Source organism: Neolamprologus multifasciatus, chromosome 8, assembly GCF_963576455.1.
Source record: "Neolamprologus multifasciatus chromosome 8, fNeoMul1.2, whole genome shotgun sequence".
Taxonomy (NCBI): domain Eukaryota; kingdom Metazoa; phylum Chordata; class Actinopteri; order Cichliformes; family Cichlidae; genus Neolamprologus; species Neolamprologus multifasciatus.
The window spans coordinates 6,923,923-6,943,915 of record NC_140446.1 but is presented as its reverse complement, the minus strand read 5'-3'; the positions used below and the strand labels follow the sequence as shown (position 1 = coordinate 6,943,915).

Sequence of the window (19,993 nt, the reverse complement as noted above, 5' to 3'; positions counted from 1 at the left end):
CTGGCAAATCTCGACATTTCCTCGTTATTCTTTATATCAAAACAGACAGTTTTTTTTTCAGTGCTCTCAAACTCAATTTGATACTCAAACGACTGCCAGATATGAATGCTCATAATGTAGCTCGTCTAGGTACACAGTTTAAAATGTTCCTGAAAAAGCTTTTTTTGTTATATGTTACCTTAAATATCTTAAGTGGTGTCACTTACTTCTCTCTGAGCTCCTGAATCTCTTCCAGCATGTCCTCATCCTCACTGTCTGAGTCATCACTGCTTAGGTAGGGAGCACTGCGGTTATAAGTCATCATCCATAAATTGTGAAGGGCATTGGTGTACTGTGGACTGTCCGCTGCTCCGTCCCACAGCCTCCCCTCTGTATCAGCAGCCGTCACAGAGAGCCCGCTGTCTGCAGACGTTCCCAACAGGCTCAGGCTGTACGCCCTTCGACGGCTTCTCCTCCTGCCCCTTGGCTGTTCCCCGATAACCTCTTCCTCATCTTCATCTTCCTCTTCCTGCTGCTGCTGACTCACTGCCCATCCAGCCTGCCCGTCGGCCTCCTGTTGGACTCCCGAAGAACTTTTGCGGGGTTGTGGGTGAGGAGGGGTCATTGTGAGGGAGGTGGCCAGGCTCGCCTCAGACTCAACCTGCTCCTCTGTGCTGCTCTCCGACTGGTTGCTGCTGTTCTCTGCGGGCTTGGGGGCTGCAGGTGCAGGCGCATCAGGCAAAGGGATGTCCATGCTGGGCGTCACCTGGAATCGTCCAACAGTCACTGATGCAGACTGAACTTCTGCAGTGTAGAGGAAGAAAATGCGTACATGTAAAGGCTGTCAATCACAGCTAAACAGCAGCAACTGTTCTCTAATCATTCGTAATCACATGGGTTTGATTAAAAGTTTGTCACATGTTTCTTGAGACAATAACAGGTCTAAAGGTGTATTAGAAATAACGCATGCTGAAAAAGCCTAAGCATTAAAGTGAATTTCCTCTAAAGAGTCTGAAATTATAGCAGTGACAGCTGCTATGATGATATATAGCTATGATGGATAGTCACAATCAAACACAACCCAGGACTCATTTAAAAGTCAGCTAATCTGTTTACCCGGTATTTCTCTAACATGTTTTATGACAGATAAGCTTTTTTTACACTGTACAGTTTAACAATTTACATTTTTGTACTGCTCATGCCACTTGTTTTAATGTGTTTAACTTTAAGGAAAAATGTAATTTTTGCATTGTTCTATTAAATTTATATTCCTTTATTTCCCATCCTCTTTTATTCTCTGTTTTTTAATGTTTGTAATTTGTTAGAGTGTATTCTCCAGTGTGCTTTGTGACTCCTGAATGCTAACAGCACTGTTTAAACCAGTATTGTTTGCTTACATGGTCTCCTTACACACTTTTACTCTGCTTGCATGTTTGAATAGAGGCCTCGCCACATTAAGGGACCTTTAAAACCAGCTAGCTTTAAATGTAGGCTCTCCAACATGGAAGTCTGCACCAGTGGAGCATGAGGTAGAGTTGTGTATCGGTAGATCGGTTCCCGGCTACTCCGGGGATATAAGGAGAAAATGCTACACACTTAAAGATATCAGTTTGCGGGATAAATCACTGCAGATGCTAACTGGAAGTTCCCGTTTCTGTCAGAGAGAGGCAAGCTTGCTATTCTACTTCTACCCGACTACTTAATTAAGAGACCCTTCAACAACCACAAGTGACTCCGCAGGGATTTACACTCGTCACGGATTGGTGGGTGTAGAGGACGAGATGGAATGTAGCCCAAGTGTGACTGCATGTGCTCACATCTGGAGGCAATTTAGGGTTTTAAAAGGCCTGCAGTGCTTCGATTTGCCCACTGAGTGTCCTCCTTACAGTAAATGCAGAACGAGTCTGGGTCTGTGCCCACTAAAACAGAGGGACTCTGTTGAATATGGGCTTCTGAGGAGGGTATAAATACTGTCAGGTGTGGACATGGGAGGAGAGGCCTTTAATGGGCACAGCTGCTCGCTGATTGGCCTTTGTCAGTGGGCCGGGCCGCTATAACACCTACGTTTGTGTTCATATTGAATGGAACATTAAATCCAGACTTGCGCTTACGCAATAGCTCTGAGGCACCAGTAATAAGTGATAATGTCAGCAGAGACAGAAGGAACTAGGATTGCAGAAGGAAAAAACTCAAAAAGCAAATGTACAATAAACATGTCACGAGCAGGAAATAATAAAGTCAGTGTTTGAAAAGAAGAAAAATTCCAAGGATACACTCTCTGGATAAGTGCTTATCTAAGCGTAGCTCTGCAGAAAAAGCAGACTTTGGATTGCAGTTTTCTCCAAAACTGCTCATCCATAAATATGTGAGTGATTAAACACTCAAAGACAAAAAATATAAAAATATTAATAAAAGCATGTTGAGATTTAGAGTACTACTTATTAGAGTATTAGAGTAGTACTTTCTGATAGGAAAGGTAGGAGTTGGTTTTATGGTTAAAGTTTATGTTACAGTTAGCATGAGGGTTTGCGATGTAGGACTATAACTGGTAACAGAGAGCAACTTCTAGCCAGAATATGAGAACTGCTTTTCAAAACCACTTCAAACCCAAAATCACACTTACTTTAGTCATTTGTAATACTTATAAATCAATCATGGGATAACAGCTTGCTATCTTCCCGTTCAATAAATAAAACTATGTACCCAGGAGAAGAACTCTTTAGTAGTTAACCAGTGCAACTATGACACAAATATAGAGTTTAAAAAAAGAAACTACATCTGTTATATGAGGTTGGTGTCCATGCTTGTGCAGCTGCTGATCACATTATTGTTTGTTTATGAAGTAGTTAATGATCTCCAGTTATTTAAAAGCTTAACATCACTGCTATGGCCTTTTAGTGATGCAGAGACCTGCTTGAAAAACATGAGAACACGCAAATAATTTCTTACCAGATTTGGGGGAAGAAGCTTTTGGTTTGGGGGTACTTGTATTCTTCTCCGGCACAGCGGGGTGCAACCGGCTGTTGAAAGATGATAACTAAACAGAGGGAACAAATATTATTAGCACAAGTGCTACAGCAGACCAGACACGACTGATACTCATTAAATGCCATTTTAAAATTCAACCAATAAATCAGTGTGATGGAAGTCCCCGTCTACATGCTAATTTACATTCAATTATTCTAATTAGCTCCATGCAGTGAGGAAGAAATTGCAGTCATATAAAGTGTTCAGAACTATAATATAAAAATGACTGATGAGAATTATTGATAAAGATTAATGAGCTAATCACTCCTATATTAAAAATTGCTTTAGAAGAATCAGAACTAAAATAACTCACAGTGTTTTCTGGGCTCTCCGGGGGTGATGGTGAAAGATCTGATGAGCTTGAACTTGAATTCGAACTGGAGACCTCTGGTCTGGGTTTAGCTGGAGCTGGAGCTTGGGCTGAGGTTGGGGGCATGCGACTCCTTTCCTGGGTCCGGCTGGGGGAACCGGTGAGTCCAACCTGCTGTGCAGGAGGAGGTGGAGGAGGAGTGGAAGCCATAGATGGTGGGGTGGCAGGATGGGGCCACTGTGGAGTTAAATTAGCTCCATCCATTTGAGGCATATGCTCGGGGCTGTAGTAGACATTGTTCTGCACTGGGATCCCCCCTGCAGGGTAAGAGGCCTCTACTGGTGAAGTCTGGTAAGGTTGAGGGTAGACAGAGGGGTAACCTGGCTGTGGAGCCATATGACTGTGTAGGTGGGGGAGAAAGCTTGGATATGAGGGCAACCCTTGGGTGGGAAGGCCTGCAGGAGGGATAAAAGACTGAGCCATGCTCATTGCCATGGAGATTACATTGGCTAAGGAAAAAAGGGGCTGCGAGTGGGGGGGCCACATGGTGGGAGTTTGAAGGGCAGGAGGGGATATGTTAACAAATTCCGTGTTGACAGGACTTGGGGTCTCACTCACAGGACTCGGCGAGTTCGGGGTTGGGGAGGGAACAGAGGGGAAGGTGGGGTTACTGGCTACACGTGTGAGGGGAGGATGGATCCCTGCTGGCTTGGGTGAACCAGGAGACCCTGGATATGGGAATGGAAAGTGGGTGTGGTTCATAAAGGGCAAGTGGTATTGCTGGTGATTAGGCAGGAGAGATGTAGGGCGGTGATGGTGCTGATTATGAAGAGGAGAACCTAGAACACAAAGAGACAAGCGGAGCTTAATTCAACATATAAAGTAAATGACCTTAGACTAGATTAGAAAACCTTTTCTGTTGTTGTACAATGTAAAATATATTAAAATTAGGGGCATTGATCTTGTTTGTGTTCGACCCAGTGAGTTAGGTTCGATCATATCGTTTCTTTCCTCTCCTCGTTTTGTCAGTCTGATTCTTACCTCTCCCCGCTTGCCAATATAATCACCATGAGGAGCATAGAGTAAATGTTTCCCGTCCTTTTAGATAATGAGCTTCCACGGTGAACAAAGACGTTTTGTTTAAAGCAGCATCGGACCATAATTGCATCTGATCGCTGGAGCAGTTGCACACCAGGCTTACATGGCCCTGAGGGATTTAGCATCAATGGAGCAAGTGAGGCTTTCATGTCAACATTTTAGAGGAGTTTAAATGGGATGCACGTGTGTGTATGTATACAAGACTGTGGGTCTAATTGTCAGATTAAAGAAGTCAAGATTTTTACATCACTCCTTGGGGAATAGCTTAGGACGCCAGTACCCAGCCCCATCCATTGATTGGCCATCTACCTCAACAATGGCTCCACAGTTATAAACCACACCTCCAGTTGCTGATGATGCAAACCAGCCTGTACTTTTTCCAAGCTGATGGAAACAGGTTAGGCAACACTCTGTAATGTGGCCAAGAAGCATTACCAAAGCAACCATGCACCAGACGTCAAGCAAAGAAGGAACACGAGAGAAGAGGGAATGAGGATGTACAGATGGCAATGCGGTTGCACGTGAAGGATGTGCGCAGTTAAAGTGACTTTAAATGGCTCTCCTTTCGAGAGAGAGTCTCTGACAGGGAAATTCAGCAGGAGTTTGTTCTGGCAAGCAGATGTTTCTGACTATCGCAGGAGCGGAGAACCCTCATGCTTTACAGTGACAGCATTCACAGCTTCCTAAAAGCTAGAAAGCGCCCTTCAGGTGAGGTAATTACCCAGGAGGCCTTGCTGCGAAGCAGAGACAGACGAAGGCTTTGAGGTGTAGTGATGGCGGATGGCGCCATGCGAATGTCTGAACAATACCAAGAACAGGCCCTGAGGAGGGGAGGAGGTTTACGAGGTAGCTGAGCTTTGCTTTGACTTATTCTATGCCAAAGGACTGTAACAATTTTTCAGTGTGCTGAAACAGTAAACAATGCTCGGCCTCTTCGCGCAGGGACCAGAGGGAGGGGCGGAGAGCCATTTACCTGGGGCGTTGTGGAAAGACTGTGAGCGTATTAGAGGTCGCACAGGTGAAGTAATGTCTGCACTGGAGACCTCTCCATTGGGACATGGTGGCGAGCCACGTACCCCTACACTCGGTTTAGCCACACTGCAGTCTAAGACGAGACACAAACATGCATGAGTCGATGCTCTTTCACAAATGATCATGCACAGGCAAAGAAATGCAAGTTAGTCTCACATGCATCTCAGACACACACACACACACACACACACACACACACACACACACACACACACACACACACACACACACACTCGATGGTACTTTTAGAATTAGAGGCTGATTCACCTTCAGATTCCTACCATTTTTTTCTTCTTAAAGAGCATCAAATCATCCAGTTTGCCATTTAATGGATGAATTCAGTTAATCAGAAAACATGTGAAACTCACCAGGCAGAGAAGAGGACGAGTGTGTTCGAGGCAGGGCGTGATTGTGCAGATTAGGCTGTAAAAGAGCACATTTGATAAATTCAGTCTCTCCTTCTAAAAACACTGAAACACTCTGTCCTTATTGGATATTAAGGCCTGCTTTCGCACTTCAAAGCCCCTTCACAAGTTTGATGATTAGCTCTAATAGCTGGTTAGAGGCATGATTGGAGAACTGCTGCTAGTTTGAGGTCTACATTTATCACGGTGCCAAAGACAACACCTTAATTTACTGCTTTTAAGATGGAAAACATCAAGTCATCAAATCTGAGTGTCAAGCCACACAAACACTAGACCTTGGCCCTCCTCGTTTGATTATTTCAAAGTCTCATTTAGTAATTTAGGATGTCTGTTATAAATGTTTTCAAGCTCAAGCTATTTTTTGTTAGGAGTCCTCATAAGCTAACTCAGATATGAGATCCAGGCAATGACACTTTTCTGTAGACTCCAACACAGAGGTGGGCAATTCCAGGCCTCGAGGGCCGGTGTCCTGCAGGTTTTAGATATCACCTGAATCAGATGATTAGTTCATCACCAGGCCTCTGGAGAACTTCACGACATGTTGAGGACGTAATTTAGCCATTTAAATCAGCTGCGTTGGATTAAGGACACATCTAAAACCTGCAGGACACCGGCCCTCAAGGCCTGGAGTTGCCCACCCCTGCTTTAACAAGTCAACTAAAAACATGTGTGTCTTTGAGTACCTTCTTTCTATTTCCTTTTGATTTTGTATCACTTTACATTGTAAAACTGCAGTTACTTTGTGAATTTTGACTGTTAAAAGCACACAAGCAAACATCAGTTGCTTTCCTTAAAGTTTTGTAATCCCCTCACATTTGTTTTAGAGCAGGGGTGTAAAACACAAGTCCCATTAGCCAAAATCAAATTTGAAGCATGTGGAGGAGGGCATACAGTTTGGGCTTCTTTTTAAAAACTATTTTCATAAGTTTTACAACTTTTTCTACTAATACAGACATTCCCCAAGGCCATTCATACTACACCAAAGTAAATAAGTATTAGATTTCTGTAATTTTACAAATTTACTACTTACAATTTAAGTCTAAAGAGTCATGTTGACCAATTTTTCATTTACTTTTTCGTATACTGAAATATCTCAGGGAATAAGTAGTAGTAGTTAAGTAGTAGAACAGGGATATTCACTGGCCTGGCTCACGTAAGATCAAAAAAGATCAAAAAAATCTACAGGATAGTGTGTTCTGGGTGAACAAACTCCACCAAGCTAAACTAACCTGGTGAAATGGTAAAGAGCGCACAGCAGTAATCGCACGAGTGCTGTTTTTGTTTTGTTTGTCCACTGGTATGTAGAGTGAGCTAAGAACAGCTAGACAAGCAGGACTTTCCAGGGATTTAATCTCCATTTATAGAACTTATTAATAGAGTCCCGGCACAATGCCCCACCTCAGCATTACAAGAGCCAGAGTAGAGGCGCTGTGGACAGATGAGTTTCTGGGCTTGTCAGTCTCTTCCTGACTTCCTGTTGTTCTGTTTTCTTTCTCTTTTTCTTTTTTTTCCCCCTTGACAATTTAGGACTGCAGTCATATTATCTCTCAGCTGTAAGGGGATGTGACTATGCATGCAATACACATCAAAAGTGAAGCTATAAACTTAAACTCAACCAGGCCAAAGTGTTCTGTTGAACCTGAGATCTTTGTCCAGATATTAATGTGAAAAGAAAAGAAAAACATCATTGTTTTCCTAAACAATATTCCATAAGCAGCAACTGGAAATGCTTCACATTAACACAGTTTGCTTTAGAAGCTTTTTCAAGTATCAGGCGTATTAGTCATTGAACGATTCCCATTTTCATGTTGGAAACAAGATAAATAGGTGGTAAATAGTAGTTATGGCTCTAACTTCCCTCTTTTTCCCCATTATTTCTCAATCTCTATGATCATATTTTTTTTTACCAAAGGGACAAGAATGGTTGTTTCTTTGTGTTCCACAAAGTGGAAAATATCCTGGCAGAAGAGATGATTCTTTTCCATAAGTGGACAAGCTGTACCTGTTACACATTAGGTCATATCTTGTACGGGGACTATACTGCTCCCAACAAGTCAGTTCATTTTACAGTTTAACAAAACCTGGATTCATAAAAGCTTAATTCATCCAAGCATAAATTATTTTACCCACTCCCTGTGGGCAGATATGCTGGAAAGTTCATTATGTTGTTAGCAGTGGAAAGGATTTGTGGTTACGGAAACAAATACAAAAAAGGAAACACATGATTTAATGTGTTTTATGATATTAACACTTTAAGTGAAAGCTCTTCTTCAGGTGTCTTTAAGAGCACTTAGCCTTCAATCTTAAAGGGCTAACCTCAGGAAGGACTGTGGACAGTGATGTTTTTTATTATCAGTGGACAGGACATTACTCTGAAGTGTTTCATTTGTCCCAGATTTATGGGTCCGTCATTGATCAGCGCAGGGAGATGTTGTAATTTATGATAATAAGCGCTGTAAAACACAATCACTTCCTTTTTCTCTCAGCTAACAATCCTGTGGCGCAGATTTATGGAAAGGGGCAGGTGCTGTTTCTGACCTGTGAGGATGACAGTGAGCTAATCCCTCCGTGCAATGCAGGCTGGGCAAGTCGGTGCCCAGTGGAGTGGACCGGCTGTTGTTTGGCAAACAGTGCCTCGGCTCGTTTGATGATGTCACCCAAGCGGTAGATAAAGCCCTCCTTCTCTGATGGCAAGATGAACTCGTTGTGCACCTAGATGGCAAAAGGACCACGGAGAATGTATTCAGATACTTCACTTAGTCAAATTCAAAAGTGCCACAAGGTTATGAAAAGCAGGTAGAGTTTCTCGATAGCAGCTCGCCAGATAGTGCAGAATGAATAAGGTTCTTAGGAGCTGTAGCCAAAAAACAACATTCATAAATAAACTTTTTAGCTTTTAAAAGAAGTGTTATAAATAACAAATTTGAGTCATTTTTAATTTACTTTCACAGACAAAGACATAGACTGTATATCAAAGATGGTTGTGGGCACTGTGACATCACCCATTAGTTTGTGAAGTCCCATTTTCTTGAGTGGCCATCACCAGATATTTCAGTTCTGACATATAATCAATATAATTTGTGTAAAAACTAAAATGAAATTTAGCCTTCTTCGTCTAGAAGATGGTGTAAAAAATATGCTTTGTCTTTATTCATTACTAAGATTGTATTTTTCAATAGTTTTAAGTGGAGGGGATTTTATTTAATTGATATAAAATGACTTAAAGTTTTATTCTGTACTGGTCTGTGTAATGTTATGACTTTTATATAACAATTAGATCTGCAACATTGACTGATGACAGCTGTTTAGTTAAAGTGGAGTAAAGTGCCAAAATGTATTAATTAAAATAAATCAAGTATAAAATATTTTTAACGTGTAATACAATAAATCTGTAAATATAGTACACTAGTGCTTGTTTATTTTGTGGGTTCACGAAATCCACAACGTAGCAGATGCTTAGAGGAGTTTTGCATATTCATGCAGTTTTCAGTGTGTCTGAATTGTGGGCTGAGGCGTAGCATCGTTTCCTGACAACATGGCATAATTCAGCTCATTTTAAACCCTCTACTGAGAACCACTGTGCTGTTGTGAAGCCAAGTGTCCCTGCTTTGCCAACACGCAATAAACAAAAGCCTAGTGTGTTTTTAGAGTGAAGGAAAACTGCACATCCAGTGAACAAAAAGTGCTGCTGCACATGCTGTCTCATCGCACCTTCATGTGAGGTTCCCTTCCCCAATAACAACTCTTACTTTCATCACAAACCCTCAGTTTTTCCCTACCCTTAACTAGGGATTGTTGGCTTTAGCCCATAGATCTGTAATGACTCAGTCACTGGTATGCTAACAAAGATCAAGTGGTTAAAATGCTAAAATATTAACCACAAGTAAATGAATGCTGAGCTTTGTTTAATTTGTGTCACATTTTTTCTAATTTGAATGAAGTACAATTAACATTTAAAATTTCAGATACTTATAGAAATCACAAGCAAAATTAAAAATCAATCAAAATTATTATTTCTCAGGGATTCTAGTGCTACACTCTTATTTGATGTAGCAAGCACTTATAATGTTTATAAAAGTCGAAAAAGTAGTGCCTCAAACATACATTCTTTCTAACGCCCAGTAGGGGGCGACTCCTGTGGTTGCAAAAAGAACTCACATTGTACAGATGGCAAAACTGCCCACTTTCTACTCGATTTATTACTGCAGTAAAGAAATTCCTACTGAGTTTATGGTCTCATTTGCTAGGTTCAAATCTTGGTTAATAAAGCGTGCTCTGGATTTTTGCAAGTTTATTCTCACTTAGCATAAATAGACGAGTGTGCAGTGTCACGTGTTTCCTCAGTCAGATCCAATCCTAGCTTATAATTCTCATGTAAGAGAAATAACCAAGATGGCAAAGGCATGTCAAACACAAGGCTTCAAAACAGCAGCCAACAAAATACAAATGGCTACTTTGGTCTTTAATCATTAGCTGCCCAATTAAGGTAATAGTACTGAAGGTTGTAGCAAAAATTGAGACTCACAAGACCAGGAAACATTTGTTCAATCTTGCATTGTCAATTTACATTGGGATGTAAATTGTAGCTTCCGTTTCCTGTTTTTAGCCGACAGGTTAGGAATGGCACCCGGTGTGGTCTTCTGCTACGTTCAGAGATGCTCTTCTGCAGACCTCAGAGGTAACAAGGTATGTAGAAGAGCAATTGGTATGCTCCTGACCTGTGGCTTTGACAAGGCATTTTCACCCACACCAACTGCTACTGTCTGCATTTTTCCTCTTTTTTTTTTTGATGGGGCGATCATGGCTCAAGAGTTGGGAGTTCGCCTTGTAATCGGAAGGTTGCCGGTTCGAGCCCCAGCTCGTACAGTCTCGGTCGTTGTGCAAGACACTTCACCCGTTGCCTAGTGGTGGTGGTCACCAGTAGGCAACGGTGGCGCCAGTGTCCGGCAGCCTGGGTCAGTGCGCCCCAGAGTGGCTGTGGCTACAATATAGCTTGCCATCACCAGTGTGTGAATGCGTGGGTGGATGACTGGTTGTGAAAAGCGCTTTGGAGTCCATTTCCAGGCCATTTACCATTTACCTTTTTTCAGACTATCCTCCATAAACTCTAAAGATGTTTGTGTGGGAAAATCCCAGTAGATCAATAGTTCCTGAAATACAATGTCTATGTGCCTAAATGCAATGATTTTCTGACATGTGACCAGTTGACTAAAGAAAAATATTGTTGTATAAACATAATAAAGTTATAAAAAACCTAATAAAAACAAGAGAAATGTAACAAAAGATGACCGTTTGATAATTTTATATATATAGCGGCTAAGCACAGATAATGGCTCACCATGACAGCAGCAATGTCTTCTGGGTTATCTCCATCCAGGTCGAACTTGAAGGTCACCATCTTGTCATTGTGCGTCTGCAGCTGGCACTCCACCACCCGGTCCACTTTATCAGAGAGCTGATGGAGACAGAGAGGATCAATGGTGATGACATGTCTAAAAGCAGGAGTTACAACATGTTTGTGCACATGTATGAGACTCTACTGTAGCAGACTGTTTAGGCACATGTGGTTATCCATGATGCGTTTGTCTCTGCAGCCAATCCAAACAGGCTCATTAAACGACCGCAGAATGTCCTGATCAAAAAAGCAATGCACTGCGGTCGCCGGGGGAAGAGCAGCATTGCTACTGATAACGTTACATAACTAGGGTGGTGCCTCACCACTCACTCATAAATAAATTTCCTCCGCTAATTCAGTTCAGGCCAGTTTGATTTATTTGTTTATTATGTGCAGGAAAAAAAGGATTTGCTGTGCTGTAATTAAACCAAACATTTGATTTACTGTACCCCGATGATGCGAAGCCTCGAGCGCGCCCTCCTCCTGAACAGCTTCGCAGCCGTTCGTCTCGCCACTGATTTCTCGTTCTTCTCCGATAGGCCCTCGTAGCCATCGCTCAGGCTTGAAGTCACATCAGACGCGTAGCTGTACAAAAAAAAAAAAAAAAAAAAATCATATGAGTTAGAAAACACACCCTAAGAAACCACTGATAAATTCCTTGTAAAGCAATTTTAAAGCCAATTCATCATCTAGAACAAACGTAGAGATCTGAATATCCACAAGGACTGATTATGTTGGCACATAGAAATAAACACTGAATTGTCGACGAAAGGGTTGATGTGTTACAGTGGCATGTCTCTGGGGTACAAACAGAGTCTACAAGAAGCTGGTGTTCATCCAGGGAAGGCAACGTGTCGGTGCGACCTGTAACATTTATACAGGAGTTTTAGGTTTCAGAGAACTGCAGAACATTCAGGGTATTTTATAAAAAGGTTTGGTTCAGCTAATTGCATCTCATGGGCCTTTTTTTGGACCACTGTGGTAACAGACCCCCCCCTCCATCCACCTCCCCAGCACAGGCTGCAAACATTTACAGGCTGGCAGCACCCACCCGTCCCTATTTAAAAACCTCCACCTCACAGGTAACTTTAGTTCACCTTCAGACACTGAGTACACAGAAATCAGACAGAAACAGGCGAACATCTGTGGCGATGCTGCAAACCTTTGTTTTCTTTGTTATTTGTGACACGCAGTTTGGGTCATCAGTTATCGAGGGCTTTTCTCAGAAGAATTAAGCAACTGGGAGTGTGTTTTGGATGCTAATCAGTGCATAACCAGGCTGTTGCAAAATATGACAATCAATCCCCTCTTGATGTTTGCTTCAATTTATAGTAGACATGTTAGATAGAGCCTGTTCCTTGCTAATCGAAAAAGGGAACTAAGATGATGGTGAAAGAGCCTGAAAATCACTTTATTTATCCTAAAAAGAGCTTTGATTTGATTGGAAGATGACATAATTTGTATTAAACATATTCGGTTCAAAATAAAATCACAACTTTAGATCAAATTTGTGTATTTTGAGGTGTGTTAAGCAACGAAAACAGCATTTTCTTATACTCTGTAGACTAAAAAAAACCCCCCAAAAATAGTTATATCATCCTCTTAAAGTGTTAAATCCAAGGTGAACATCCTCCACAACACTCGCACACACAAACACATATGCTCAAACATTGTGTGCACTAGGGATGGGTATCGTTTAGGTTTTATCCGATACCGGTGCCAAACCGGTACTTTTGAAACGGTGCCGGTGCTTAAACGGTGCCCAAACCGGTGCTTAAAGAACGGAAAACACAAAATTGGTCCAAAAACCTCTCATGTTCAGCTGTTTTTTTGTAAAAAGATAACAATGTTAGTCTTTTCTGCAGGTATACGGCATATATGGTATCACTCTGGGCTGGAAGCAGTGCTTAAACAATGGAAAAAACACAAACTTTGTCCAAAAACCTCTCATGTTTAGCTGTTTTCCACTTTTTCTTCGGTCATTTTAGCCTTTTTGGCCAGGGTGAAGGGAGTATCTGACATCAAACAAGAAGACAGCCGCATGTAGCTATGATGGTGTTTGCTAGTTCACGTTACATGCATTAATTTAATAACGCGGTTAGCTTACTCAACGTAAATTACACACGAACAACATTAAGCTACTCACGCAGAGAAGAACGGCTGCTGCTGCCATCATCATTTCTGCTACACTGGCAGGGCTAGGTTCATCGGATTTAAAGTGTGACCTCCTTTGACAGTATCAGCTTAAAGCACTTGTTGCAGGCTGCTGAGTTTGCATCTTTTGCTGTGAAGTACAGCCAGACTTTTGACCGCTTTGCCTTGGGCATTTTTAATCTGTAGCTCTGCTCTAAAAGAACGTACGTACCTGGACCCGCCTACTATCCTCGAAACGTAAAATGATTGGCTAGAATCTAAAGTGTATCATTCCATGCCAGTTGGTGGCGGTAATGCACCTTTCAGTTGTTTGCCAACCGCCAATAGAAATGTAAGGAAGAAGAAAGTGTATCACAGCTCAGGAAAAAAAAGCACCGAAATAAAGCACCGAAATGCGCGCTGCTTTTCGGTCTGGTTACTACCGTTTATGTCAGAACCGGTACCATGATGGCACCGGATACCGGTACCCATCCCTAGTGTGCACTCATGCTGATAAAAAAAACCTGACATCACTAATATCCCACCAGCACAGAAAACAAGGCCTTTACAACATCTGACACGCAGTCAAAAAACAGAAATCTTCAAGGGTCCATTCTGCCTCTCTGCAATAAAAAGAACCCAGCAGCGTCTGTCTATAGCCTCAAGCCTGAAACCCCCACAGGAGTGGAGGAGGAAGGGATCCAAAGAAAAGACATTTCTACAAGATTCCCATTGATTTACAGGTTTCTTACTTAAATTAGGCAGGAATTGTTAGACTCTATTGTTCCTTTAACAGCAAATAAAACGGCAGAGTGGGGAGGACAGAAAGGCTCGACAGATTTACCTGTCCACGGGGGAGTTGAAGCCACTCGTAGGACTTGAATTGCCATGTTCTATGTTGTTGGACACAGCAATACTCTAGGAATAGAAAACAGGAATGTGGTAAGATAAACATGGAAAAAGACTGTGTTCATTTTCTTTGTAGTTATATGTGATGTTAGGTGAGGAAAGTACTCACTCTAAAACAGTTATCTCAATGCTTACGACTAAATTTGAATTATTTTTGGGTTTACATTTTAACTTGTAAAATATTGATTTTATGACTATATAAATGCAAACTTTAGAGGAAATTTGATTAGTTAGAGAAAGTGATATTTATGCATCAAATATGGGAAAAAGATGATCACAGATCTTTTCACTTTCTGATTTAAAATGAACATGATATTAGAAAAATTACTTTTAATTGAGACTGAGGCACAAGCTGCTAGCATGTCTTTAAACTCTTAGTCTACCTAAATTTATTCAGCAACATGGCCCAAAAATTGCATCTTGCACGCGCTAACTATAAAACAAAATAAATCCTAACTTAAAAAAATATTGAATTCATCCTCTGGGCCCTCCAACCAGTAGCGGGAGATAGCTGCCCCTCCCTGAGCCTAGTGCTGTTAGAGGTTTCTTTCTGTTAAAAGTGAGGTTTTTCGTCCCACTGTCACCAAGCGCTTGATCATAGATGTGATAGTTGGGATTTCTTTCTAATATTGTATGGTCTTTACCTTACATCAGGGGTGTCCAACTCCAGGCCTCAAGGGCCGGTGTCCTGCAGGTTTTAGACGTGTCCTTGATCCAGCACAGCTGATTTAAATGGCTGAATGACCTCCTCAACATGTCGTGAAGTTCTCCAGAGGCCTGGTGATGAACTAATCATCTGATTCAGGTGATATCTAAAACCTGCAGGACACCGTCCCTTGAGGCCTGGAGTTGAACACCTCGCCTTACAATATAAAGCACCTTGAGCTGATTGTTGTGAATTGGCACTATGTAAGCGAAACTGAATTGGATCGAACTAAATTAATAAAAATGTCTTGCTTTGCTGATAAGTCGTCAATGACTGACGGATCTATTTATAAAGTAACAGGTTTAAGTTAAGTGTTAAAACAGTTTAGTAATAAAAACTATCATTAAGAAACTGAAATTAAGAGAAAAAAACTCAACTCAACTATAGTTCTGCATTTAAAGTTGTTCTTAAAAGGTTTGTGTTGCCCTTTAATTTTTTTTTTAAATTATGTGTCAGCCCTGGATTGGAGAGATTAATGAAAGAGGCGGTCTTGTAAAGTCTTCAAAATCATCCTCCCCTCTACCACCCTGAGCTTTCTCCTTTTATAACAAGCTCTTTATTGAAACCACTCACCGAGGGGAAGCGGAGGGAGATACCGTTTACGGCGGGGGGGTTGGGATGCGTGGTGGGAGAGTTCGCAGGCATGCCGACGTTGCCGGCCTCCAGCGGATCCTGAAGACCAGAGGGGCTCAGATAGCCGTCCGTCTCGCAGTCAGCTGTTTCAACAAAGCACATCGACCATTAGCACATAACCCGCTGTGGCCTAAAAAACTGACACAATCTGTACTCTGTGCATTCTTGCACACACCTCTAATGACCCCAGCCTGAGATACACAAAACACATTAACAAGAAAAATCTGAAGGGCTTCACCGTGGAATAGATTTGCTCTGGGTACAATTAAATGAGATCAGATGGCTGTCTCTAAAACAGGACTAAAAAGCTGAGAAACATTCAGCACAGCACATGTGCACCATGGAGTAAGACCTACAGAGCCTGAATAATTCAGTTAACCACAGTTTCACTTTTCTCTGCATCTCTCCCACGTGCGTTGACATCAGAAAAGCCTCGTGTTAAGCGCACTTGTGCAGCTAATGCAGTGAAAAACATGTCTCTGGAGTTTAAGAACAGCAAATAAAAGAATTTAAACAAAACTTTAACAAAAATTTAATGTACTTTACTTGAGTATTTTTCTATTTCACTCTTCTCCTCCACAGTAATTCATAAGGGACAGCATTTACATTAATCCTGCATACTGCACGGTGCTCTTTTGCATGCAAACATTTAACTTTTCACGATATATGGATGTGATATCAGACAGCTTACAGTTAGCAGAAGACAGGCTGTTGTGGCGAACTTGAAAGTGCTGGTCAACTTCGGGCTCCTCTGGCTCTGCAGGGTAGTGGGTGCTGACGCCAGAGTCCACAGAGCTGGTGACGGGGGACAAAACTGGGGCCAGTGGTGTCAATGGCGTCAAAGGTGTTAGAGGTGTCAGGGGTGGGACGGGGGAATCTGCTGCAACAACATCGTTGACCTTGGGCGAAGCCGGCTGGTGCTCCGGTTCTTCTTCTATGGCTTCTTGCGCCTGCTTCTTCTTCCTCTCCTCGGCCTGCCGCCTCAGTTTCTCTCTCTGACGCTTGATGATCGTCACTCGGTCGCGTATAGCCTTCGCTACTAGTTTGAAGTCTGCTTCACACACAAAGCCAAGCACAACCTGCATAACAGCACAGGGAAATGGTCAGGGTATAACATGCATATGAGTACTAATACAGCTCTATTGCATTTAATGACCTACTTATGCAAGCTGTGACATTATCTGAGAGTTTTATAAACATGCAAAGTTGGTGTTGTATTTTTTTTTTGTTTTACAAAAAGAAAACACACAGGCCTCATTCTTTTGACAATCTGGCATTTTTTACAGCCTCCCATAACATCCAGTTCAGCAGAGTGGGACACTGAGTCCGTAACAACCTCTCAACACATAGTCAGATTACAGCAGATCAGCCTGGCACGATGTCCCCTGCTGATACCAAATTTGATCTTGATGAAAACTGCCACAAAAGGGTAAACAGGTAAGGAATTGTATCTTGTATTCTCATTAAAAGTGACCTTTATGGAGGACATAAGGTTTTGTAATAAGTGTAGGAGCCATTATATTATTAAAGACACGATTACGGCTGCTTCCTGAGACGTCCTCTCCCATTTCGAACCACTGATAATTAAATGGTGAGCTGTGACCTTAACATAGTGCACAAGGTTTTCTCCTTAGGAGCTGCAGTGGATATAACAACAGAAAGGTAAAAGAACCACAATGATGTTGAGGTGCATGTGCTTTCACTGTTAGGGTTAAGAGTCAAACCCCATACAACTCTAATTACATTGAACCTATTAAGCTTTTCCTAATTTTCTGTCACATTTATTCTGTTACAGTTCAGGATTATCATGTTAAACATAACCAAGCTTTGAATATTAAGGCCACAATAATAGGACAGGTATCCCTCTCATATCTTCTTTAAACCTATTGTTTGTGAAGGGCATCCAATTAGAAGAAAGATTGATTAAATCGCTCCTGGAAATATTACAACTGAATCCACTTTTAGTTCTCTTTCTAATCACGTTAGTGTCCAAATTAGGTTTTTGTTGCATTGAGGACCCTCATCCACCCTTCATTTGGAAAACCTTAAATAAAAAACTAAAATCGTAAATGAAGATTGGGATGCAGAGAGCACGTCTGCTATCTGCTGATCAGGAATCAGTTACTCCATTTCCTCACCAACATCTGTTACAAACCTGGTCAGTAAAGCAGCAAATATTGACCTCACAAAATCCTTTCTTCACGTGCCAACCTACCATTTCCTGTGCCACCTCCTCAGGCACATCTTTGTAGAGCTCGAAGAGGAACTCGATGGCGTTGTTGTCCTTGTACTTCCCGTGGAGCTTCTTGGTGTCGTCCATGCGCAGCCACAGCTTCAAGCCTGACTTCACCATGTCATCCTCCTCTGCCAACTCCACATGTACGCCATTGTTTTCCTGGAAGAAGGGGTGATCCAGAAGGTCCTGAATGGTGTACCTATAGAGAGAAAGTAATTTGTTTTATCGCACTTAGGGTTGCTATTGCAAGGTTATTTCTCATAACACCCAAAACTAGTTTCACTTCAGTTTAAAAACAACAACAACAAAAAAAAAAAACCCACAAGATGTGTACCGGTATAAAGGAGATGAACTGAAGACTTTTTACAAAGTTTTCTTTGTAATTGTTTAAAATAAATTGAGTAACTTGCAATTAATTTGCAATTGAAATCCAAATCAAATGCTAAAATATACTTTCTTCCAAGTAAATGTACTTTTGACCACTGATATATGCCCATGAGTACAGTAATATCTGCTCAATGTTGTTTATATGCTAAAAATGGGTAATTTTAGTTACTATGTGGGTTTTAGGCATGCATATTTCAACTTTTGTGACAATAAATGAGATTTTATTCCCATGAAATTAAGTGTTGCATGTGCATAAATGCTATAAAGGGGGCATTTTAGCTTGTTAGCTAAATGTCGTCACTACCATCATAATGGCCTCATAATAATCATGCATTATTAATTTTTTTTATAGAAATGGGATGTTACTGTTGTGAAATAACTGATACAACGCTTTTGTAAGGTCTTATAGATGCTTAAAAGCTAAAAATGGGCAATTTTAGCCTTTTGCTAAGTAACAACATGATGTCATGTAAGAGGCTTCAGGGGCCTAGGATGACCTGTGCCCCAAGCTTGGTTGGTCAACTGTTAAAGGTCTATGAGGAGTCTGTGAACAAGGCAACAAACAGACACACAGACAGAGATTGTGTGTAATTTAAAGACTTTTACTTCAGATGTTCAGCTCATATCAATCCACTTAATTCACAGATTACAGCACACTAAATCAGTCATGGCTGTGTGTTTATGAGATTAACTGTGACTCGGTACTGAGCATGAATTGGAGTACAAACTGCCCACAATGCAGCCATGTGCTGAAAAATAGCAGCTTTTGTGCTTCAAACATTGGAGGAGTCATGACTAAAATACCCATCAAAATTAAATTTAACACAGTGGTTTTCAAACGGTGAGGGCACATGCCACTTCAGGTGGCCATCTGGAGGCTAGGATATACAAATATGAATTCTTTAAAAAAAAAAAAAAAAATTTATGATGTGATTGCATGAATCTTTATTTAAGGAAATTCAACTTGCATAGAATAACTGATGAAAGTTTAAGAAGTCTGAACCTGTGATTCTCAATTTGTATAATTTAGACCATTTTAAGGCTTTTTAAAGTCCTCTAGACAACATGTATGTGCTTTCTGAAGCATAGTGCAACATAATTGAGAATAGTGAAGAGCAGAAAAGATGATATAAATAATAAAGTGTGTGCTTTCATTGTTACCTTTCATCTTTGTTCATACGGATGCAGCCCTCAATGATCTCCTTAAGTTCTGGGACTTTGACTTTATAGAAGCTGTCAGGTTTAATGCCCTGTGCAAACAGATAAGAACACAGAGTTTAATTTCATCTATTAGGCTTAATAAAAAGTGTAGGAGGGAACACAGACTGGAGCTCTATGCAGAGAAAGTTAGCAACAATGATCTCCTCCCACAGTTCTCCTTCTGAGACGATCGGATCAAAGCGGTGACAGCCGCTCCCGCCTGCATCGCATGTCTGATGTATTGTCTGCTTTGTGACATCTGCCACTAGCCAGCATGACATTTGGCTTTGCGACCATGTCAACACCAGAGGAGAACAAAACCAAGAGCTCAGGATAAATGGAAAAAACCCAGCAATGTGCTCCCTTCTTTCCTTTCCCTTTAACTTACACCAATCCTTATTTTTATTTTTAACTCAGAACAGTTGCTGTTTCCATGGAGTTTATCGCAAAATTATTAGGGTAGGACTTCTCAGTAATAAGAACTAAGGGAGCTCTTCTAAATGCTATCATCAGTATGTGCATA

At 41.3% G+C, this 19,993-nt stretch overlaps 1 protein-coding gene across 2 annotated transcripts in view; it reads right to left on the bottom strand.

Moving 5' to 3' along the window:
* The window catches only part of wnk4a (WNK lysine deficient protein kinase 4a), a 48,125-nt gene that overhangs the window by 3,359 nt on the left and 24,773 nt on the right, over positions 1 to 19,993 (bottom strand). Inside the window, exons 6-18 of one of the 2 annotated variants that reach the window (XM_085171050.1) lie at positions 19,432 to 19,520; positions 17,863 to 18,082; positions 16,339 to 16,726; positions 15,588 to 15,730; positions 14,244 to 14,317; positions 11,716 to 11,851; positions 11,210 to 11,326; positions 8,410 to 8,583; positions 5,815 to 5,869; positions 5,388 to 5,519; positions 3,320 to 4,155; positions 2,929 to 3,016; positions 207 to 783 (exon numbers count right to left, since the gene is read on the bottom strand). In XM_085171050.1, the coding sequence (XP_085027176.1) occupies positions 207 to 783; positions 2,929 to 3,016; positions 3,320 to 4,155; positions 5,388 to 5,519; positions 5,815 to 5,869; positions 8,410 to 8,583; positions 11,210 to 11,326; positions 11,716 to 11,851; positions 14,244 to 14,317; positions 15,588 to 15,730; positions 16,339 to 16,726; positions 17,863 to 18,082; positions 19,432 to 19,520 (3,029 nt within the window). The remainder of the gene's footprint in view (positions 1 to 206; positions 784 to 2,928; positions 3,017 to 3,319; positions 4,156 to 5,387; positions 5,520 to 5,814; positions 5,870 to 8,409; positions 8,584 to 11,209; positions 11,327 to 11,715; positions 11,852 to 14,243; positions 14,318 to 15,587; positions 15,731 to 16,338; positions 16,727 to 17,862; positions 18,083 to 19,431; positions 19,521 to 19,993) is intronic. The other variant, XM_085171051.1, reaches the window with a different exon arrangement.